Below are 24,497 nucleotides of genomic sequence, written 5' to 3' on the forward strand. Positions count from 1 at the left end.
TTAGAATGTATAGAGAACTCTCAAAATACAATAAATAATTAGAAGCCAAAAAATCCAATTAAAAAGAGGTAAAAGACATGAACAGAAATTTTACCGAAGGGGATATACAGGTGGAAAATAAGCATATGAAGAGGTCTTCCACATCATTAGCCATTAGAGAAATGCAAATTAAAACCACAATGAGATAGTACTATGTATCTATTGCCTCCCTATTAGGTGTGATCACGTGCTAATCATTCTCCAAACATTGTTTACAGTGGTGACTCTTGGATTGAAATACGTAGACTATAGTTGTAGATATGTAATATTTATTTATGTCGGTGAAATTACTACAGTGTCTTTTCCAAAATATGGCCTGTTCACTAAAATTTGTTAAATATAACAGTGAATTAATCACAAAAAATAACCTGTTAATTTAATGATAAGCAAATCTCAGTTAAAAGCATTTTAAAATTAGCAGGGTGTTAATGTTCACATATGAGATACGGACAAGAAATTTTGTTCGTTAAATCCAAAGTCCTTTAAATCGAAGTCCACAAAATTGAGGGTTTACTGTATGTCCACACAAAGTCATGTACACGAATGTCCATAGCAGTTTTATTTATAATAGCTCCAAATTGGAAACCACCTAAATGTCTTCAATGAATGCATGGTTAAACACACCCTGGTCCATCTATACGATGGAAGACTACTCAGCAATAACAAGGAATGAATATAGGGAGCTACTTGGTTGGATCCCAAGGGTATTGTGCTTTGTGAATAAAGCCAATCTCAAATGTTATATAATGTGTGATTCCGTTTATATTAAATTCTCAAAATGACAACAGTATAGAGTTGGAGAACAGATGACTGGTTGCCAAGGGACAGCGACGGAGTCCGGGGAGGTCTGCTTGGACTATAAAAGGGTAGCACAAGGGAATTCCTTTGTGGAGATGGAACAGCTCTGTATCTTGATTGTGATGGTGGTTATGCAAATTTATACATTGGATCAAATTGCATAAAGTTACACACACACACAAATCAGTACATAGAAAAACTGATGCGAACTGAGTATTGTATCAGTGTTTTGATATTGTACTGTAGTCACTGGAGGAAGCTGGGTGAAGGGTTCATGGAACTCTATGCACTATTTTTGTAAGTTCCTGTGAGTATATAATTGTTTCAGAATAAAAAGTTTAAAAAAAATAACGTCACTGGCTTTCAAACTTGGTTGCACATGATTATCACTTGGGGAGCTTTAAAAAACCCCTGATGTGCAGGCTCTATCCTAGACCCATTTGTATTTCTGGTTGTGAGTTCCTAACTCTTGTTCTTGTTTTGCATTAAATAAAAAAAAAAAAATGCTTTCCCATCTACTTTCCCATATACCACAGTTCTCCAGCCCGTCCTTGGTGTTCTAGTCATCTCTGTGTGGTTATATTCTGTCATCGTGTTGTGATGGTCACGGATGGGATTTAGGGAAGTTCCGCCCACTGCTCTGAATAGATACAAGGAGGCATTACTATTTGGCTTGTCTGTGGTTGGCCTGGAGACTGGTAAGCCAATGATAGAAGTAGAACAGAGAAGAGAAGAGAATAGTCAAGGAGGAGAGAAGTGTGGGCGAGAGGAGGTGGGGGCCTCAGAGACCATGTTGATGAAAGGGCCTGAATGCAGGATGCAGCCCTGGGCCTGGGCTCCTGGACAGACTCCTTCCAGGTCTGCCCTGATGCCCTTGCTGCTTCTGTCTCACACTGAGGCATTAGTTACACTGATGGTCTTGAAATGCAATTTAATCCTACCCCTTTCCCCATGTACCCCACATACTCAGAATCCTTCCTTTGCCTTCCCTTGTTTTTAGGGTAGAGACTAAACTCTTGAATGTGGTCAGCCTGCAGGGAAGGTCCTATGTGCTGTGACCCCCACCCTTTTTCCGAGCCTCATCACCGAGCTTATATCCCCGCACCCCATTAATGCCTTCTCAGCCCCAGAGCTCAGCTCATGCTTTCCCAGGGAAAACTTCCTAGTCCTCCCAACTCACAAATACCGATTTTCTACAAGCCTTTGTAGTGCCATATTTCTCCCCTCAGTAGCACTTGTCACTCTCGGGATTTTCAATCTGTTTTGGGGGCTATTTGACTAATGGCTCTCTTTCTTATTGGACTGCAGTTCCGAGGTGTCAGTGCAGCATTGTATGCTTGGTGCCTGGTGCACGGCAGTGCTTATCCATATTTGTTCAATGAGTGACTCTCTTTGTTGCTTGTTTCTCTGCACTTGGGCTTATTGACACCATTGGGAACATAGCCCTTACTCTTTGGATGGTGGTGGCAATGACCACTTAAATATCCCATGGTCTTAGGTTCTGATTTCCAGAAGCCATATGACCTGAGGATTTCCAAAGGCAATAATCCTCCTGACCCCTGGAAGATACACCCAGGCCAGGTTCAGTGGTGGAGCTAGCAGTTGAAGATGGTGTGCTGAACAGTGGTTGCAGGCTTGCAGGTTTAGTTGCTGTTTGTATTCTTTGTTTTTCTTTTTACCAGCTTGGACTTCATTGCCTCCTGACCAGATACTACATAACCTTAAAATTTTGGGCTATAATAATGCATGCAGCAATATAGAAAATACATATGTTGTAAGAGAGAAAAAAGCAGGGTGCATAATTGTAAGTGCAGCATGATATACAAACTACCAAACCTTGTATATAGGGAGAAATGCTAAAATGTTAATAGTGGGTTTTTTGGTATCTTTATTTCTAAGATTTTTAAAGTTTATTTAAAATTTAAAATTATTTTGATCTGGTTAGTTTACTTTTCCTCAGGGATTGAGGTGCTTTCATCCTTCAGCTTCCTGTGACTGAAGCAATCCCCAGGTGTATGTTACTTCTTCTAGGTTGTTGTTTTTTAAATCCCTCTTGTCTTCCAAGCGAATATGAGGTTAATAAAAGTACCTAATGAACTGGGGAGATTGGTCTCTTGCTATGTAATTTGGTTTGAATTTTGTCAGATCTGTAGATATCTGAGTGTGTAATGATATAGCATCTGGGCTTTGTCACAAACTGGTGACTCACAGCACTGGTTTGGAGGCACGGCTGAGCTCTGCCACCCTGGGCAAGTATATTAAGCTCTCTGAGTTTCATTCATTCATTCATTCATTCATTCATTCATTCATTCATTCATCAAATGTTTACTGAGTGTGTGTTGTGTTTTAGGCACTACTAGGAAAGACATTGATGAACAAATCAGACAAAAATCTCTACCCTCACGGAAATTACATCCTAGACGGGTAGATGGACAGTAAGCAATAAACATAACTTAGATAGTATGTTGGTAGGAGAGAAAAGCAGGGGAGAGAGGACATTAATAATGGGGGTGGGATTAAATTTATGAGGCCCTAGCCAGGTAGCTCAGTTGGTTACAGCATCATCCTGATACGCTAAGGTTGCAGATTCGATCCCTGGTCAGGGCACATACAAGAAGCAACCAATGAATGCATAAATAAGTGGAACAACAAATCGATGTTTCTCTTTCTCTATCCTTTCCTCTCTCTGAAATCAATAAATAAATAAAAAGAGAAATTTATGATAGGGAGGCCAGCAAAGGCCGCACTGAAAAGGTGACCTCTAAGTCAGGACTTGAAGGAAGGGAGCCCTGTGGGGATCTTTGGGAGAGAGCCTTTCAGGCAGAGACAACAGTATGTGCAAAGGCCCTGAGGGAAGGTCCCTGGTGGGTTGGAGGAACAACAGAGACCAGTGTGATGGAGGGGAGAGAGCCAGGGGAGAGCAGCAGGAGATGAGTTTAGAGGTCACAGGTCTCCAGATTGGGGAGGGCCACTGTAAGGCTTGGGTCTCTGAGTGAGACGGGAAGTAATCAGGGGAGCTTTGAGCAGTGGAGTGAGGGACCAGGGATGCTCCAACTGGTTCCTTCTGGCTGCTGTGTTAAGAACAGACTGCAAGGGGCAAGGGTGGAAGCAGGAAGAGCATTTGGAGGACAGCTCAGAAATCCAGGGGAGACCAGAGGGGTGGCAGTGGGAGCTGGGAGAAGCAGTCAGATTCTGGATATTTTTGAAGGTAGTGCCACTCGAATTTGCTGTTAAGACTGGATGTGTGGCGAGAGAGTGGAGGGAGGGGTGACCCTGAGGTTTTGGTACTGAGCACTGGGAAGCTTGTTTAAGGATGTGGGGCTGGAGTTCATGGACCAGGTCCAGGCTGGAGATGGGGGATCTGAAAATCCTTCAAAACCCAGACTGGATGAGGTCACATGGGAGGCAAGGGAGTATGTGGCCAGAGGAGAGAAAAGACCTGAGCATCCCCATGTTGAGACAGACAGGGGATGGCCAGAAGAAGAGGAAAAGAGCCAAGCAAGTGAATATTCTAGAAGGAAGGGGGAGAAATGCTTGGGGAGGGTAGTGATTACCTGGGTCCAGACTCACTCCAGGTGACTCCCAGCATGGGGCACAAACTGCCCTGCCAGACGTGATTCTGGGGTGGGCCTGGATCCAGATCCCTGCCCATGGCGCGTAGCTGTGCAGCCTCGACAGGGTCCTGCCCTCTCTGAGGCAACTTCTTCATCTGTGAAAGGAGACAGGACTAATATTCTGGTAGAGTTTTGTAAGGGCTAGGGTTATTTTATTGCGTTCCAGGTACTGGGAAGCTCTAGGAACACAAGGATGAATAAATAATAACGTATATTGAGTTCAGCTATATATTATTAATAATGAGCCCTGGCCAGTGTGGCTCAGTTCGTTGGACTGTGCACCGAAAGGTTGTGGGTTCGATTCCAGGTCAGGGCACATGCCTGGGTTGCAGGCTTAATCCCTCATAGGGGGTGTGCAGGAGGCAGCGGGTTGATGTTTCTCTCTCACATCGATGTTTATCTCTCTCTCCCCCTCTCCCTTCCTCTTTAAAAATCAATAATAAAAATAAATTAAAAAAAATATTATTAATAATGATGAACACCTGGTGTAAGGGGACCTCACAGTAGGGGCATTTCCCCCCTTTACAGAATTAGTCCAAGTATGGGCATATAAATGAAAATCACTACTATTCTTAACCAAAAAAACCCAACGCTTTTCTATTATGTTCATATAGTTAAGTACAAAATATCTCTAAGAGTTTTTAAAAAATCTGATCAGTATTATTGGAGCTCTTAAACCACACTGTAAGAATTAGAATTTTTAAAATTAGGCACACATACTCACCAAATGTACACAATCTTCAGGCTGATAAATTTTGACTTGAAAAAAAAAAGTCAGCATCTCCAAAAACAGAAAACAGAACATTCTAAGTTTATAGTGCAGAGTAAATTTGATGCATGAATTCTTTTTTGTTTTTAATCCTCACTTGAGGATATTTTTTTCACTGTTTTTCAGAGAGAGTGAAAGGGTAGGGGGAGAGACATTGATGTGAGAGAGACACATCAACTGGTCTCAACAGGGGCCGGGGATCAAGCCTGCAACCGAAGTACTGGAATCAAACCTGAGACCCTTCAGTCCAAGGGTCGATGCTCTAACCACTCAGCCAAAATGGTTAGGGCCATCACATGAAATCTTTATTTGAGGAAGCCTTGAGGAATTTGTGCCATCTTCCCATATTTATTAAATAATATGAAATGGAGTAATGTTTGAAATAAAAATGGTAATTTGTGGAGTAAAAGTTTGTGAACAAGTTGCATGATAACTTTTTAGATTTTCATCTCATCCATTCAACTTTTACTTGATGATGACCTTTTTAAAGTAATATTTTCATTTCAGGTACCAATAGATTGCTTTTTCAGGGTGAAGGTGGAGAAATATATGTACAAATATCTGTAGTATGGATACAATTGAAAATTCCATTTTTGCCCTTTTCCACAATATACATGCTGTGTGCTGGAAGAAAGCCTGTTGTGCCCTTGTCTTTCTACCAAGAAATTTCAACCTTCTCTTCTGTGGCCTGTGAACCTGATCAGGCCAGTTGCACTCAGCATGTCTTTCCCGAGGCCTGTGCCCAGCTCCTGGGGTGCAGGGTGGCGGCTGCAGACCCAGTCCTGCCTTCCAAGGTTCAGTCAGGCTTGGACTGGGAGTAGTAGTGCCCTGTGATCCTAGAAGCTTGAGTCTAGGCATATGAGCTCTGAGACCTTGGGGAAGTTATTTAATCCTTCTAGGTATTCATTTCTTCCTCTGAAAACTGGCAATAGCAACCACAGTAGTATGCCTCTTTGCTACTGTACTTTGGAGTATGCATGAGATCACGTGTACAGGGCAACTCGGAGTAGTGTTTGATGCATTTACTCAGTTAATAAATATCAGCTATTAATATAAGTATTAAGCCACTCCGAGAGCCTGGAAAAATACAGAGACAGTGCTTGTAAGTTGGGTGCTGTGGGCAGAGGGTGCTGAGTTAGAGGTGGGAGTTGGGAGGTTTATTTGTGGAGGGGGGATGACACCCATGGAGATGAAATAGTGGGGGTGGGGCATGGAGAGCCTCAAGCTGTGATGCCCTAGTCCCAGCCAGCCTGCAGAACAGAAGAGACAGAACTGGACAGATGGCCAGGCACTAGCACCCCCCTTTACCCACCCCCCAGGTCAGTGACTGGTGGGGGGCTGCCTTGAGGTGTGCTGCCCATGATACATTTTGTTTCATTTTAGTTTCTTGACTCACAAGGTGATTTGAACTAATGTATTCCTGCCCCCCTGCCCCTTGGGATCAGGGGTACATTTCATCATCTTTCTGCCACTGAGAAAGCTTAGACAAGAAAGTCAGGAGGGTAGTTCAGGGAGAGTGAAGGTGAAAATGTCAATGTCTCTTTAATGTGTGGTCACAGCACGCATTAACTCAAAAGCCCACATAGTTCTACAGGGTAGGGCAAATGTAGGTTTACAGTTGTCTGTATGGAAAATAATACAATAATTAATAGATGATAACACAAGGATAAACTCTGTTTCATGTACTCACAACTGTAAACCTACTTTTGCCCCACCCTGTATATTTAGTGATTTGTGGAATGAGGTGCCTGCAGTCAGCCCATTTTAGCTCTTCACTGCCTGTTTTGGTCATCACAGGGGAAGGAGTGTTTCATTTGTTGTCATACTTCCTCTGGGACCACCAGGTTTTTCTCAAGAAAACCAACAAAGAGACGATATCCTGTGTCTGGGAGTCTGTGTGAAAAACAAAGTGGGCTTGCCTGAGCGTGTGATAGGTTTTCCAAGCCAAACCACATCCTGCCCGGCCTTCTTGAGACAGGTGGTCCCAGATGGAGGCCCAGAGTGAGGAGCCCTGTGACCCGTGATCTCCTAAAAGGCTGGGGCAGAGAAGGCAATTCTCCGTGGCCATGCAAGGTTCCCAGGCGGTGTGAGGACACCCTGACTGCTGTCTCCTCTTACAGTGAACCTTGTTTTTCTAAACTTACTGGTGACCATGAAGCTCTGAGGGATGTAATTTTCCTGGCCAGAAAACAAGGCTATGGTCAAGATGTGAGATAGTATCAGTACTCAGTACAGTGAGTGCCAGATTAAAACCAAAAAGGGACTGTTTTTGCACATCATGGAAGAAAACGTAATTTAAAATTGTGTTTAAAATATTTACTATAGATGTACATTTTAGTCGTGATTATAGGAAACTATAATCAACACTGGCGTGTTAAAATGGGAATATATTCTTAGCAAGGCTGTGACTGTTCAGACAGTATGTCATTGTCTGCAATGTGATGCCACCTGCTGAAGTCTTCAGTCACATGGGGTGTGCTTATGTTGACAAATTAGGGGCAAAACTTACATTAAAACTATTTAAGCCCGGCCGGGCATGGCTCAGCGGTTGACCGTCAACCTAGGATCCAGGCGATCAGGGTTCAATTCTCGGTCAGGGCACATGCCTGGGTTGCGGGCTCAATCAATGACTCTCTCATCATTGATGTTTCTATCTCTCTCTCCCTCTCCTTTCCTCTCTGAAATCAATAAAGATATATTTAAAAAAAATTTTAAATCATAATTATTATTAAGTTATAACTGCTAAACTTGTAGTCCCACTGTAATATGGAGGCCTTCATGGGCACAAATAGAGAAGGAATCCAGTTTATTGCTATAGTTCTGTAACTGCTGTTTAACAGCTTGGCTTATATTCACAATTCAGTCTTTCACTGTTTTCCTCAGCTGCAAAATCAAGAGTATGTATGCAACTTTTTTGTTTCCAAATCTTGAAACTGCAGTAATTGCCAACCTGACTATAAAAAAGTACATCTGCCACCCTGGTAGGTGTGGCTAAGTAGTTAGAATGCTGGCTTGTGTACCAAAGGGTCTCGGGTTCAAATCTGGGTCAAGGACACATACCTGGGTTGTGGGTTCGATCCCCAGCCCCGGTTGGGGCATGTGCTGGAGGCAACCAATTGATGTGTCTCTCTCGCATCAGTGTTTCTCTCTCTCTTGTTCCCTCCCTCCCTTCGACTCTCTCAAAAAAAAAAATCAATGGAAAAAATATCCTCAGGTGAGGATTAACAACAACAAAAGTACATCTGCCATATGAAAGTAGCTTCGGCTCTTCTGTGTTAAACGAGTAATTCTGACACTAGACTCCAGTGTCACATGGTAGGATCTTTGAAACACACTGGAATATGGAACATGCCGGCTTTGTGTGGTTTTAAATGTTGAAAAATTGCTTTTCTGCGCTTATTGATATTTTTTCAGGGAACACTGTTATTTGGTTCAAACTGTCAAATGACAGATGATCTCTTTGGTACATATAATCCATGCAATTAAAGTGTGAGTTTCTCCTGTCATTGGTGGTTAAACATCCATATACCTTACTTTTTTAGCCTCTGATATTTTTTATTCAATTTAACCCATTCTTTTACTTTAAAACTTGAATTTGAATGGGTTCCATTAACAGATGTTTTAAGGTGACAATCAAGTCACAGTTACTGCCAACTTTAAGCTGAACACAGTCCCCTGCCCTGGAGCTTGATATGAGATCTAATTTCAGGCCTGTTGCAATGCAGGGGTGAAGCTGATTTGTAAACAGCCCTTGTAACATCATAGCACATTTGACAAGCAATGATTCTCAGGCAGGGGGTAGTGTGTTATTTAGCTAACTAACTGGTGACCCTAATTGCAGTTCTACCTGGGATGCAGCTCACGGAGCCACAAATGGTAATTAAAGCTATAGAATCATCATGGGTAGAGCCATCCCATTTTAGTCTCATTATAGACAAGCTTAGGCCTGTCTTTATTCATTATAATGAAAGCCAAATGAATTTCATCTACTTTACTAAACACTATATCCTTTTCTTCCCTTCCCTTCACTTGGAATATACAAGTGAATATTAAAACATAAACATAATTACAAGTGACTCTTTCTGCTGATGAACTTACCATAGAACCATTCTTGGCCTATGGCATGCATTTTCCATTCTCAGACTGTGTGGCCACTTGGGCTCCTCTCAGCCCTGTACTTTGTTGCTGTGTCTGTCCCAATGGCAGGGATTGGTAGATTATTCACATCTACCCATTTTTCCCCAGACTGGCTAGAATGGTCTTAAGTACAGAGAAGGATTGTGTTAAATATTCAGCTGCTTTAATTGAATTTCATATACAATCTTTAGGATTAATCTGAAGTTTTGGAGTCATTAATGGTTCATTTTCTTCATAGCATATAATTTATTTACTATTATCTAAGGTAGTGAGCTATTTAAATAAAAAAGGAACATTTTTTCCATGAGATGGATCTTACCAAGCTGCTGCTACTGCTTTCATTTATATATGATTACTGATTATATTAAATTAGGAATGTGGGTGAGAGGAGTGGCATTTTGAAGGTTAGAGATGTTAGGTGTTGTGTGATATATTGCTGCCTGGGATCCAACACTTGCTGAATGAGAGAGTGATCATTAGTAACTTCTACTTCCCGTGAATATTAATAATAATGGTTGGATATCAGTTTAAAGGACAAAGAATCAGCATGCAATGTTGTGATATACTTTAATTTATAAATATGCACATTTTCAAATAAATTGTTCTCTTTTAGGAGAGACAAAGCAATCATCAGAACCAGACACAGATATGACACAGATGTTGGAACTATCAAACTATACACATATATACTGGCACATCTTGTTTTGTGCTTCGCTTTATTGTGCTTCACAGATGTTGAATTTTTTTTTAATATAAATTGAAGGCAAAACCCTCCACCAGCAAAAAGATTATGACTTGCTTTATTGTGGTGGTCTGGAAGCGAACCCACAATATCTCCAAGGAATGCCTGTATTACCTACCTCTATCCACTGAGTGCCCTCTATGTGCCCTGTGCCATTTTAGGAATGGGTTTCACAAGGTCTGTGCTCTTAGAGAGTGTACATTTTAATAGAGGAGAGAGAACATAACTGCAGAAATCAAGGAGATAATTATAGATAGTGAAACATGCAACAAAGAAATACTGTAGGGAGAGACGATAGGATGGCTGGTGGAGTGTGTGGGCTGTTTCAGCTGGAGTCATCAGAGAAGGCCTCTTGGGGGAGGTGACACTGTACTTCACACCTGAATGATGAAGAGGCTCCTGCCATTACTAAGAGCCGTCTAAGCAGAGAACAGCAAGTGCAAAGGCCCTGAGGCATGAACAAGCTTGCATTCCCTTGGTATAATATTCATGCTTTGGAAGGTAACAGTGCTATGGGAATGTTGCTGATGACTAACCTAGGGAGGAGGTATTGGGTGGGTTCTCTCCTGCTCCCATTCTTCTTCTCTCACTTTAAGCACATATAAGAACTACTATTCTCTTCCCCCATTTTGGGGGCCAAAGAGAGTCTATTACACATTTTTGTAACCACTTCAGGACCTGGCACATATTCCATAGTCAAAAGGAATATGAATTTGCTGTTGTGAGTTAGAGGCCTCATTATTTATCTAGTAAAAGTGTATTACTTACTCCTCTTCATAATTGTAGAGAACACACATTAACTCAGAGCTAATCCTTATTTCCCAACGCCTCCCCCTCAGGTAGTGATTATTCCTATATTACAGATGAGAAAACTGATGCTCAGTGAAATTACCTGACTTGATAGAGATTGCCGATCTATTAAAGGTCAGCCTTGGTATTTGAACTTCAGTAGCCTGACTTCTCATGATTGCACTGTAAGAACTAACTGGAATTATGGGTCTTATTAGAAATTATAGCTTCTAATGAAACAAATGAACATGGTTGTTTCATTCGCATGGTAACTCAGTTTATGTTAAAGCATTGGCTAGTGAAACAGCCTGGGGAAATGGATTTCATAAATACATGTTGAACAATATATCATTTGTTCATTTGTCGTGAGTGCTTAAAAACAGATGAAAATGGGTAGTTTAAATAGTTTCAATTTCCCAATTCCCTCTGCTGTCTTACTACTACATATGTTACTATAGAGCATTAATACTGTGAAAGCCATATTGTCTGGTACTTGTCTACTGGGAACATTCTAGAAATTAGCATTTGTGGCTTCAATAGCAGCTACATAATTGGTACCAGTCTACTGTTTTACAGACTGTATTTTTCACCTGCTTAAATGCTTTTCATATTTTTCTATAATAATACTCTTTGAGGATAAATAAACCACAACATAAATAAACCATATTAAGTACAGGATTGGAGAGGGAGAACTTTGAACTTCACATTGGATGAAAAGGAGAATTATATCCATTGGTTTCTGGTGTGTGTGTTTTTTTTCTTTTGCCATTAGAGGAAAGCAAAAAACTTTCCCACAAGCACCTCTCTTGACACACCAAAGGTTGCTGGTGTTTGGTAATGAAACATTCATTGAAGGAAATGTAATCTGGGTGGGCTGTTCTCTAACCAGTAATAATAATTGAGCACCTAGTGTGTGCATTGTTCTATTATCTGTACCATTCCTGCTACTACCCGGTAGGTGAGAAAAACAGCAAGCTTTTATACAGTACTTCCCATGGACCAGAGGCATTAAGTAACTTGCCCAGGGGAGCACAGTTAGTCAATGCCAGAGCTGGACTTGAGCCTGGGGGTGGTTTAGCTTGAGTCCATGCTCTCTCACTCCTTATTGTTCTGTGCTATAGGATCATCTGGGTGGCCTTGGCTAGGTTAAAACAACAGCGAAACAAACTGTAATTAGCATGAGGGAATACCCCAGTCTGTCAGGTTCTGAGAACCTGCTGGGAATCTTGTCTGAGCTGGGTGTTAGGCTACTGCTGTTAGGCTACTGCAAGGCTTTCTTTTAATGTGCAGCCACTTTCAATTGGAACCAAGACTTCCTGTGAATGCCTTCTGATGTTATTTGAAGAAAGGAAATAAGCATATGAATTTTTAAAAAGTTTCTTGAAGTTTATTGATTTTTAGGAATGGATACAATTAGTAATTCTCATAAGTTCCAAGAATTATTTATCCTGGCATGCTTGGGTTGCACATAAAGTTCTTTAATACCAAAAGATGTTGCAGGTTCTGTGGCTTTGATGATGTAGGAGTAGCTTGAAACATGCGCAGTAATGTGAGTGTCCATGCTGCCAGCACAAATGGAAAAATATATTGCTTTAATTGAAAAAGCAGGCTGTGTCTAGTCTTTGACTCCCTTTACATTTAATCTGAATACTCATTGTTTCTGAGAGAGTGGGGAGGGGAAAGAGCAGGATTTGGCGTAGTTTATCAGTAAGATCCTGAAAAAGTTAGGAATGTGGATTCTGATGGTGACCTCCCCCTGCTCCTTCTCCTACTTGTGAAGAGGAAACAAACAAAACACAATCTTGAAGATTCTGAAGCCAGATGTTGATGGAGCCTAATGTGCCACAGGCTCCCTGGGGGATTATGGTAAAATTCAGATTCAGATTAGGGGGGCAGTTGGATGTGGGGAGACCCAGATTCTGCAGTTTCAAGGGACGCTACTTTTAGTAGCAAGAGTATAGCTGATCACTTGAATCACCTGGGGGAGTTTGAAGGATGAAGATTTCCAAAAGGATTGGATTAGAGTTACTAGGGCTGCTGCCAAGCAGGTAATATTTTTGTGGGAGGAAGCTACCCAAAGTGACTTGATAATAAATTTGGCAGCTTTTTAAATTTTATTTTTTATTTTAGAGAGGAAGAGAGAGAGAGACATGGGGGGGGGGCATCCATGTGAGAAACATCCATTGGTTGCCTCCCACATGAGCCCTGACTGGGGATCAAACCTGCAACATGGGCATGTGCCCTGATCTGGAATTGAACCCACAACCTTTTGGCGCATGGGACGACTTGTTTTGGTGGGTGAGGAGGTGGGTAATGACAGCTTTGAAAACTTCACTGTGGGGATCAAATCAAGATGTTTAAAGGCAAATTTTCTGACACCCTAAGAGCTTCCTGTTCGACCCAACCTACATGAAAAATCTTAGCCACCCCCCTTGGCAGGGCACTAATCAGTTCTTTATGATTGCGTCCAGGCCAGCTTAAATCAGAGAGCACAGAGAAAAAGAGGACTTAATGGTTAGTTTGCTGACCTGCTTAGCATTAGATAATGTCTGTGAAGGTTCCCAGAATGCATCCAGGGAAGCTGGGGTCCAAATATGGAAAAGAGGAGTCATGATTATGAGGTAGGAGCTGAAATTACCGTCGTGCACATTTAAAGTGTTATTTCAGCTCTTTCCTATGCTCCTGGCTTTGGGGGTTGTTTCTGGTGGTGTTCAGAGAGGAGAGCCGGGCAAGCTAGGAAGATAGGGCTTGCTGATGTCTTTGTTGTAATGAAGCATGAATTCTATGTCGTTCCTTTACCAGTGTGACTTACTTTCTCTCTCTCTCTCTCTCTCTCTCTCTCTCTCTCTCTCTCTCTCTCAACTGAGACTCTCTAGCAAGTGGCTTTTAAACCTATATTAAATCATACTATTAATCTTTTCCCCTGTGGTCATGCAGGAAGATAAGACAAGCAGGTGGAGACAAGTATTCTCAGCTTTCTATTGTGCCCTGTTTTCAATGTCTAGTCTTTTTTTCAAAACCAAGTGTTTCTCATTCTTGTTGCATTTGTGACTTTTTGTACCCCAGCTCCTTACGTTGTCTAAGGGTTAAAAAAAATAAGGGAAACCCCATAATCAGAAGAAAAAAGGTTCGATGTACCCTCTCTTCTTTTTCTGAAGCTTATACAGTGAGAGAGTCGTGCATTGCCTCTCCCAGTTACCTTCTGCATCAGGGAGAGTTCGAGTAGAGATACAGAAGGTCGGGGATAAGGGATTTCTTACAGGGTTCCATTTACACATTGTGGGTGCCTGTGTTCCTTGCTGAGCCTGAAGTCACTGCAGGAAAGTGGGTGTGGGTGAGAACCAGGACACTTGGAACCTGCCTCTGGCTCGCCCACCTCTAACCTCAATGACAAAGGTGACCTGCAAAGAAGCTGGTGTCCTTCCTGAAAAAGAGAAAGATGAGACCAGTTCTATCAGGTCTGGAATGTTGCTCCAGGCCCTGGGGTATAGCCTTATGGGAAAGACAGAATTCCAACCCATTGTGGTGCATGCCCAGTACAGTAAGGGGGCCCAAAGGGGGAACCTAAGAACCTGCTGAAGGATAGGAAGGAATAGATCAGGTGAAGAGGATGGAGCCAGTGACCCAGGATGGGGGTGTAGTGTGAGCAGAGGCCTAGAGGTGGAAATGGTTTGATGGGTATCTGGAAGTAAGCTTTGCCAGTGAGTTAAATGGGGAAAGTGAGGCAGAGGGTTAACAGGGACCTCGTGTGCCTTTGTAAGGAACTTGGACTCTAGAGGTAATGGGGAAACACTGGAGGAAGGATTTTACACATAGGCGTGCTGCCATCAGATGGGGATGGAGGAAAAGTTCCTCCAACCAGTTACTTTTTCTGAATGATCAATCATCTGCTCCCTTGTAGCTTTTTAAAACACAGCTTTATTGAAATCTAATTTACATACCATAAAATTTACCCATTTGAATTGCCCCCATTCAACGGATTTCAGTGTATTTACAGAATTGCTCCATTCAATGGTTTTCAGTATATTTACATCACCACAATCTAGTTTTCAGACATGTCCATCACCCCAAAAGAAACCGTGTGCTCATTTGCAGTCACTTCCCATTTCCATGCCCAGCTCTCAGCAACCACTCATCTTTGTAATTTCTCCTTTTTCTTTAAGGGGAATGTTTTCTGAATATATTATTTACTTTAAAGAGTATCTTTGCCAAATTACAAACTCTTGCCCTTGGCCCTCCAGCTACTGCTCAGCTCATTCCTGTCAGCAATGCTTTAGATTGCATGGAACAGAAACCTGGCTGGGACTGGTTTAAACAAGGATGTTTGTTGGGAGGCTACAGATAGGTTGGACCCTGAGGGCAGTGTGATCATCTGCTCAAAGTGACTCAGAGACCTGTGTTCTGGCCATTTCTCCTCCACCGTGTCATTATGGCAGTAGCTTCCCCCAGGGCTGGTGTCTCTGTGGTTGTCAGGGGGTTGTAGGATGGCATCCATTGGCAGTGTGGCCTTTTGATTCCTTGTTCACAGCTGGTACATAGGAGTCCTTTCCTGCAGTCTGTGTGATTGGGTAAGTTTAGTTCCTGTTGCCCACCCTGAACCAACAATTGGCTCAGAATTAATTAGGCTGCCTCTCTGGAGGTGAGAATGGGTCCTGTGGTGGATGGGTGGGCACTGTGACCAATAATGGGTTCTGCTGGGTAGGCTTGTGAGTAATTAAGTAGGATGGGGGTGTTTTTGAAGCTGACCCTGGCTTTATGTCACAGTGGAAAGTGTCATCAGTTCAGAGCTCCCCAATTCAGGAATTCATTGTAATTTGGTCAGAGAGTGCACTGAAGTTGACCTTTGGAAGTTTTAATAGTGTGAGCATTAGTGGGTATGCTGTTAGCATTAAATATGCAGAAGATGAATTATTTAAGTCACAGTAGAAAAACCTGTTTGCTTTAGGATAGGACTGTTTAAATATATGACTAGTAGTAAATAATATAAAATCATTCTTATCTACTTATTAGGTTACCCCTTGGAATCACTCCTTGGGGGAAAAAAATCCTGTCCTGAATATATCAGTATTTGAGTTACTATATAAACTTGAAATTAACAGAAATTGACTTTTCTTTCAAGTAAAATTCATGTTTCATGAAGCCGAATAGACATTCTGCCAGTTTTTTGGACTTTATTAAATTTTGTTTTATGTGTAGTAAAAAAATCAAGGTATGCCCGTGCTTTGCAAAGTAATTTATTTGATTGTGAGCTGTATTTTTGAGTCTCTTTGGGAGTGAGGTTTGTCCTCATGTCAGTAATGAGCATTTGCTGGTGCAGCCCTTAATGGTGAGAACGGATGTTGAAGAAAGCAAACACCATATGCCCTTTGTTTCCCGTGCATGTCCCCTCCTGGAGGCTGGGTGGAGTGTTTCAGCTGTCTCGAATAATCTCCATTTTGCTGTTACTGCAGACTTTGCAGTTCTCCAACTCTCTTCTCTCCGATGTTAGTTACAACTTCCTAATTAGGTGGCTCTTCTTCCTCTTTCTCCTCCTGGGTCATAAAGGTTTCACACTCTCAAGTGTGAGAGAGTGGATTAATTTTGAAAAATGAGTTTCAGTTGAGATGTGACAGAAATAAGTGCAGAGAATAAAAAAAAAACAACCCACCCAGTGTGAATGTTTAGTGGGAGGGGCAAGGCAGGCTGGGTACGGGACAGGATGCTTAGAATAATTCGGCTGCCAAGTGAATCAGAGGGACTTGGAGTTCTCAGCAAGCACGGACCGCACTCCTGCCCAGAGTTCAGACACAGTCAGCCCCAGATCACCATTTCATACCCCACAGAATGGAGCTTTCCGCAGCCAAAGCCCCGAGTGCTGTAGATGCGTCTGAGATTGTAAGTAGGCCGTACATCTGTTCAGATTGTTATTATGTCTGCATCTTTTGTAGCCTGTTGCCTGACTACTTTGTATGCCAGGACGGGGGTGTGATGGGGGAATTTGGTCCCAGCTCAGTCCTTCCTAGATGGTGAGCAACACCATTTTCCACTTGGACTTGGGTATCAGTTTTCTTGTTTCTGGTGGAAGGGAATTTCTTTCCCCAAGCCCTCCTCAGTGACAGAAGTGGCCCTTGGCTGAGTCCCTTTTGAAGTGACGTCTATAAAGATTTTGAGCAGCCCTGTCATCTGGTGTGATGGCTCTTTCCTTCTCCTGACGACTATTGATGAGTTTTTTTCCAGGGGACACTGAATGTAACTCCAGTTACCTCCCCAACTCCCACCCTGCAGGTGGCCCTTTAATCAGGAAGTGTCCTGATCAAAGGTTGGGAGCAGGTAGCATTTTTGAGGCAGCTGGCTTATTGGGAGTCTGGGATGAAGCCAGGTGTGGAATCTAGCTTTCCTGCGGTGGGAAGGATAAAGGGGGAGGAGGTAAGAATGAGATGAAAGAAGGGATAGAAAGTCAGATTGGAGTCCTCTCAAAGCACTGTCTTTCTGCTAGATTCTAGGTGGTGGGTGAGATGCCAGTCCTCACTCAGCTAACATAGCTTTAGGCCACTAACAAAAATCTCTCCTAGTCTTATCTCATCTGAAAATCACAAGCATTGCACTTTGTGGAATTGCTGGATTGTTTGAAGTAATGGATGTGAAAGTGCCTGGCACTTGGTAAGCTCTAGCTGAGTGATGGGTTTTGGCCCTCCTTCCCTGTTCACCTTCATTCATGGAACAGTATACCACCAATGCAAGCAATGTGCTGGACTCTGTGAAATGGTGCCCATGTTGTTGACCCTCGCTTGTTTCAGGACAGCCTTTGTGGACACCAAGTTCTCTTGATTGGTGTCATTCTTTTGATCTTGAGGTTGTCCAGTTGGCCTTGCTCAAGTCCACAGCCCTAGGCTGCCCTTTTAGTCATGGCCAAGTGACCCCCTAGAACAAGGAGGTCCCAGGGAGAAGGTGTGAGTGGGTTATGCTTATGTCTCAATGATACATTTGAGATAAAGATTGTGGAGACTGGGAACTCAAGTCATGAAGCCATGTTATGAGTCCTAGAGGGACAGCGATAATTCAAAGGAGCCATTTCTAGTTCAGCTTTAGGTTTCCAAGTTATGAATACCTATATTCGGCTGAGGCAAGGGAGAAGAAAAAGAAAAGGTAAACCTGGAAGAATACTGCTCAGCAGCTCTCTGATTTTGAAGTAGGCTTAGGACACTGTCGTGACTTTCCATCTGGTTGTTTCAGTTAACCTGCTCTTGGATTTAGGCAACTGCCATTGATCAATTTCCCAATGGCCTTTCCACCATTATGTGTGTTTGTTTAGGGCACTTTCCAGAGCCTGTCTTTTTCATTAGTTTTATTATGTGCTTTATATCTACTAACTGTGAGTTAATTGCTAATAATAGTGTTCCCTTGTAAGTCACACGTTCTCCCATCCCTTACCCCATTGTATTCCTTGTATTTCATCTCATATTTAGGCTAAAATTGTTTGCCTCTAGGTAACAAAACTCTTGATAACTATATCCATGAGCTCTAATACAGTGCTAATTTTTTTTTTAATGTATTTTTGTTGATTTCAGAGAGAGGAAGGGAGAGGGAGAGAGAAAGTTGAAGCATCAATGATGAGAGAGAATCACTGATCGGCTGCCTCCTGCACACCCCCAACTGGGGATTGAGCCCGCAATCCAGGCATGTGCCCGGACTGGGAATTGAACCATGATCTCCTGGATCCTAGGTCGATGCTCAACCACTGAGCCACGCCCGGCTGGGCCCAGTGCTAATTTTTATCACTGATTTTGGAGACATCATGCTATCTGTGCACTTTGTTTTGTGTGTGATGATTTAAGAGTAACTTTTATGGTAACCATCATCAGAAGCATGTATTACAGTGTACCAACTTTAGTAGCTCTCTATTGAAATCCACATTTTATGGTCAGGGACTTTCCTACCTTTCTAGCCTCATCAAGGTCACCTCCCACTTGGCCATCACCTTTTGCCACACCAGTGTCCTAGCTGCTCCAGCTCCTGCTCCTAGGCTCAGGCACTTGCAGTGCCCCCTCTGGGAACACTCTTCTTTGGCTCTTGCTTGACTGGCTTGCTCTATGTTCAGGTGTTACTGGGAGAAGTTCTCCTGGGCCATCTTATCTAAAGGGACTTCCTCCATCTTAAGTTACCTTTCTCCCTTCCTGTCACGTCACCATATCTATTTCTTGCAGAGCACTTATATCACAGTCTGTAAATTCCTTGTTTCCTCATAGATTTACTTGGCACTTGCTATCTCTCCCACTAGAATTTTAATCCCAGTACAGGCAGAGGCCTTGCCTATCTTATCCCACTGTATCCCCAGTTCTCTGCACACAGTTGACGTTCAACAAGTATTTGTAAAATGAATAGAGGGTTTGGATGAATACAGTGGATGACTTTCAATAGTTTGTTACTGCAAGCTGATAAAGACAGTTCGATCTTTTCTGTGCTATTCCTTCCTGGCCCCATCTGCCTTCACCATTGCTCTGCTACTTATGGGAGCACTCCATACCCCAGGGCCCTGTTTCCCTCTCCAGGCAAGCCCTTAGCTGGTATGCAGAGTAACCCTCTAACTGTTTTAAGTATCCTTTTCTCAAAATGAAAACCACCTGTCTTCAAAGTGATTTGCTTATAACAAATGCTCATTTCTTTGCCGAGGCCTCTTCCCCTCCTGCCTTTCCCCACCTCCTGCCAAGAATAATGGGAAAACCCTCTTATCTTAGAAAGTGGTTTTCCCTCTGGTCAGAATCCAAAGCCAGATGATTTATCACCCTGTGTGCTGGGCAATAGATTTTCCCTGTCTTGCTGCTCTCAAATGTTAGCGGTTTGTTCTCTGGAGGCCTGAAGGGGTCACATGATGGGGGCTCAGCCTTGGCACTGCCCCTCTTTGTATATTTCCTTTAAACATCCTTCCTTCAGGTAAAGAGCCTGGCCCATGTAAATGGCAACAGGGCTGGGGGCAGTGTCTAAGTACCTCTCTGCAGTGGACTGTTTGCCAGCTCATTGATACCAACTCTGGGGAGTAAATAATATGACCCCATTTTAGAGACGGTGAAATGAAGGCTCACAGAGGTTAGGGAGGTTATCACCAGCCAGATCAGAACCCAGGTCTCTCTGGCTTCCAAATCCGTGCATTATTTGTTGGTGTACTCAACATTTTGCAGCGTTATTTTTACCATGTCCTACATTAAAAACAAAACAAAACAAAACAAAAACTCCCCCAAACTGGCAACTTAGTATACATGTACATATACATACATATACGTGTAACTGAAGTAAGTTTCCTGAAACAGTAGTTGCCTTCACTGTGTGTGTGATGTGCTCTGATATTCTCCATTCCATTTTAAAAATGCTAGTCAGCATATAGCAGGAGTCTCTTCTTTTTAAAGGCTGAATAATATTCCATTGCATATATATATGCCACATTCTTTTTTTTTTCTTTTAAATTTTATTTTTGTTTAAAATATTACAGATGTCCCTTTTTCTCCCCAATAACCCGTTCCACCCCGTCCCATCCCTCTCCCCATCATTGTCCGTGCCCTTGGATTGTGCATATATGCATATAAATTCTTTGGTTACTCTCTACCCCTCCTCCCACCCGCCCTCCTCCATCCCTCTGACATTTGTCAGTCTCGTCTATTATATGCCACATTCTTAATTCATTTTTCCATCAATGGACATTTAGGATGTTACCATATCTTGGTTGCCAGGGGCTAGGGATGGGGGAAGTGGAGAGTTGCTGTTCATCGGGTATAAAGTTTCAGTCATGCAAGATGAATACGTTCTAGAGATCTGCTTTATGACATTATGCGTATATTAACAATACTCTATTGTGCTCCTAAAAGTTTGTCAAGGGGGTATGTCTCAAGTGTTCTTACCACAATAATAAAACATGCTGTTGGGGACCTTTTAAATTGACTTGGTGGCCTACTAATTGGTGGCAACGCGTAGTTTGGTGAAAACAGTTTGAAAAACACTGGCGTAGGTGCTATGTAAAATATGCTTACTTCTTTATGTAGAGGTTTACTTGATGTAAGCTACTTTTTAAAATGTTTATAGAAGTATAACAGGTATACACACACACACACACACACACACACGCACGCACGCACATAAGAGTACAGCTTGTTGCATTTTCACAAACAGCATATCTATATAACCAGCACCAGATCAAAACACACGCCATTGATTTAAGCTTCTTTGAATCAAGACAGGCGTGGAGTGCAACAGAAACTGATATGCCCTCGACTTGTTCTGAATTATGCACATACGGCTTACTCGATAGAATCTCTCTTTGTAGAGGTCCGTATCTTGCGTTTCCAGTGATGAGGCCTGACTGGTATTTTAGATCTAACAACCACTGAAGGAATGGAACGAGGCTTCCCTAAGGGCCATCAGCAATGGGCACAAGAGGAGGCCGACTGAGAAGGTGCCTGGCGAATGTGACCCAGGAGGATGAGGAAAGGGCAAGGCCCCACGGTTGGGTATGGAAGCATTCGGGTGTGAGGTTTTATGGTGATAGTAATTGAGACCAATTTTACTGAAGTGGGTGGGCAGGTGGGAAGGAGAGAAGGGAACTTGTGATTAGAATGCCAAGCTCCTAGGAGTGAATGAACTTTTGTGTAAAATAAGGAACATCCACCTCTCATGGTGAGTATTGACTTTTAGAGAAAATTGTTTTTGCATACTGGATCAAAGTGCTTATTTTTTGGCAAAAGACATAAATGCCACTGAAGACAAAAGCAAGCTAGAAGAACTTTGCTCTCATAATGTATGGGTTCTCTAAGGCTGCATAGGTGGACACACTGTACACAATTTGTTGTAATGGGATATGCATAGAAATGAAAGGGGGTGAATATTTTAATGTACTTTTAAACATTACGTGTTCTTACAAAGTTTTATTAATGCCTTTTGTGAGACACATTGATAGTAAACTTTTAGTCAAACTGCAATAGCTTCCTTGAATCAGGAACTTTGGAATAATAATAAGTCCTTTTGTGTTTGTTGATTAGATAAGCTCGTATTGTTGGTTTTTTGTGAAGGAGACTGTGAACTCCTGCACATTTGGTGTGTATTTCCTGGCGTTCTTAAACTACAGTGCTCACTGTGGGTTTGTTTAATTCTGTGTTTGACGTGACTGTGTGTGTGTAAGAAAAGTCCTGGGACTGTAACAGACACACTGTGCAGTAAGAGGAGGCACCTGCTGGGGACAGGGTGGGTTTATTTGACTCACCTTTCCGTTTTTGGTGCCCGGTGTCATGCCAGGGCACTCAGAACTTGCTGAATGAATGGAAGGAGAAAGGAAACACCTCAGGTTCCTGTTTGCCAGGGGACAGTTCTGGTGTATGCCTGTCGTCCTGGCATTGATATCGATAGTACCCCCTTTCACTCTGAAATGTCCTGGTTCAGGTGATTATTGTACTCTGTAATGTTCTGGTTTGGATGGACAGATAAGGACACTAAGGGACAGAGAAGTTGCTTCACTTTGCATGGTCACCCCCTAGTGAAAGGCAGTGCTAGCAGTCTTTCCTAGGAGTCTAAATTCAGATCTTATAACTCCTAAGTTCTGCTGTTTTTAGGCCAAGGGACATGTAATATAAAAACAGCACTCTTTATGTTTTTCAATGCCAGTGTTTAGTAAATCACTTCTGTGATGTGTGACTCAGGGCAGCTGAGTGTGCTGGGCAAAGACCCATTGTAACCCTGCATGTACTTTCATGGGGGAACCCTAGACAATTAATATCCTAGAGCAATGATCATTCACATATGTGTGGTGCTTTATAGTTTCCAAGACCCTTCCTCTTACATTATTGTCTTGAAGCTTCTGTTCACCCTGTGAGGTGGGTGGTGGAATGTGTATTTTATGGAGGATGGGATATCAGTGGGGTGATGTTGGTCACCTGTTTGAGGTTTTATAGCCAGAAAAGCTGCTGAGCCAGGACTCACCTCAGATAGTCTGCCTCCATCATCGGTGTATTTTCCAGTAAACCAGAGGTGCCTCTCAGCCAGACGTTCTTACATAGCTATTTGAGGGTGCTGTGTATGGGGGACTAGGAAGTTATCTGAACATTCATTACCTGAACACAGGGTTTCTCAACCTTGGTGCTCTTGACATTTTGGGCTTAGTCTACTGTGGAGGAATGTGCACGGTAGGATGTTTAGCAGCATCCTTGGCCTCTGCCCGCTAGATGCCAGTAGCACATACCTCCATCCTCCCCCAGTTACGATGACAAAGAATGTCCCCAGACAGTGTCAAATGTCCCCTGGGACACAGTTGTTCCTGGTTAGGAACCACTGGCCTAAATAGAATAGCAGCATTTATTTATTTATTTATTTATTTATTTATTTATTTATTTATTTTTTATTTATTCATTTATGTATTTATTTTTGTTAATAATTTTTTAAAAAATTTTTTGTTTTGTTTAAAATATTACAGATGTTCCTTTCTCTCCCCAATGACCCGTTCCACCCCGTCCCTTCCCCCTCCCCAGTCCCTCTCCCTACCATTGTCCGTGTCCTTGGGTTGTGCACATATGCATATAAATTCTTTGGTTACTCTCTCCCCCTCCACCCACCCGCCCTCCTCCATCCCTCTGACATTCGTCAGTCTCATCTATGCTTCCATGTCATTGAATCTATTCTGTTCATCAGTTTATTAAGTTCTTTAGATTCCACGTATAAGCGAGATCATGTGATATTTGTCTTTCGCCGCCTGGCTTATTTCACTTAGCATAATATTCTCCAGGTCCATCCATACTGTCCCAAAGGGTACGAAATTCTTCTTCTTTACAGCTGCGTAGTATTCCATGATGTAAATGTCCCACAGCTTTTTTATCCGCTCATCTACGGATGGGCACTTGGGCTGTTTCCAGATCTTAGCTATTGTAAACTGTGCTGTAGAATAGCAGCATTTAAAAGAGCAAAAAAGACAACCTTGAAAATGTTGCCATTTTCCCCTCTGTGGTTCCCAAAGCATCAGAAAAACTATCAAAAGACTCACAAAAGGGGTGGAAAGGAGAACAAGCAACACATTTCATGTTGAATTCACTTCCATGAAAGAGCATTGGGTCTCTCAAGGAGGGATAAGATGGCAAGTTTTTCAAAATTTATTATTATTATTTTTAATCCTTACCTGAGAATACGTTTTTACTGACTTTTAGAGAGAGAGAGAGAGAGAAAGGGAGGAAGGGAGGGAGAGAGGAACATTGATGTGAGAGAGAAACATCAATCGGTTTCCTGCCATATGTGCTTTTACCAGGGATCGAATCCAAAACCCAGGTATATGCCCTGACCAGAAATCAAACCTGAAACCTTTTGGCATATGGGACAATGCTCCAACCAACTGAGCCATACTGGCCAGGGTGGCAAGCTTTTTTTTAAACTTTAGAGTAACACAATTAAAAATGTTTTTTATAGAAAATTTAGAATAGAGATCAGCTGAAATATATGAAATCTCCTGTAATCCTATTGCCCAGAGATAGCCATAGTTCACATTATGCTGTACTGTATCTCTTTCTAACCTTTGCCAACACACATCTATAAATTGGTATATCATTTTCCAAATAGGGCCATGCCACAAATGTTTTTATAATCAGCTTTCTTTTTTTAGCTTAAACAT

At 42.3% G+C, this 24,497-nt stretch overlaps 1 protein-coding gene across 7 annotated transcripts in view; it reads left to right on the forward strand.

The window, feature by feature from the left end:
- SH3KBP1 (SH3 domain containing kinase binding protein 1) overlaps window positions 1-24,497 on the forward strand; it is a 309,900-nt gene that overhangs the window by 58,131 nt on the left and 227,272 nt on the right. Inside the window, exon 1 of one of the 7 annotated variants that reach the window (XM_081126123.1) lies at window positions 16,577-16,762. The exons of the other annotated variants lie outside the window; for them this stretch is intronic. Coding sequence (XP_080982249.1) covers window positions 16,712-16,762 — 51 coding nt within the window. The 5' untranslated portion in view covers window positions 16,577-16,711. Of the gene's footprint in view, window positions 1-16,576; window positions 16,763-24,497 lie in introns of those variants that run through there. 7 annotated transcript variants of the gene reach the window in all.

The sequence above is a fragment of the Miniopterus schreibersii genome (genome assembly GCF_964146895.1).
Source record: "Miniopterus schreibersii genome assembly, chromosome: X".
NCBI classification, from domain to species: domain Eukaryota; kingdom Metazoa; phylum Chordata; class Mammalia; order Chiroptera; family Miniopteridae; genus Miniopterus; species Miniopterus schreibersii.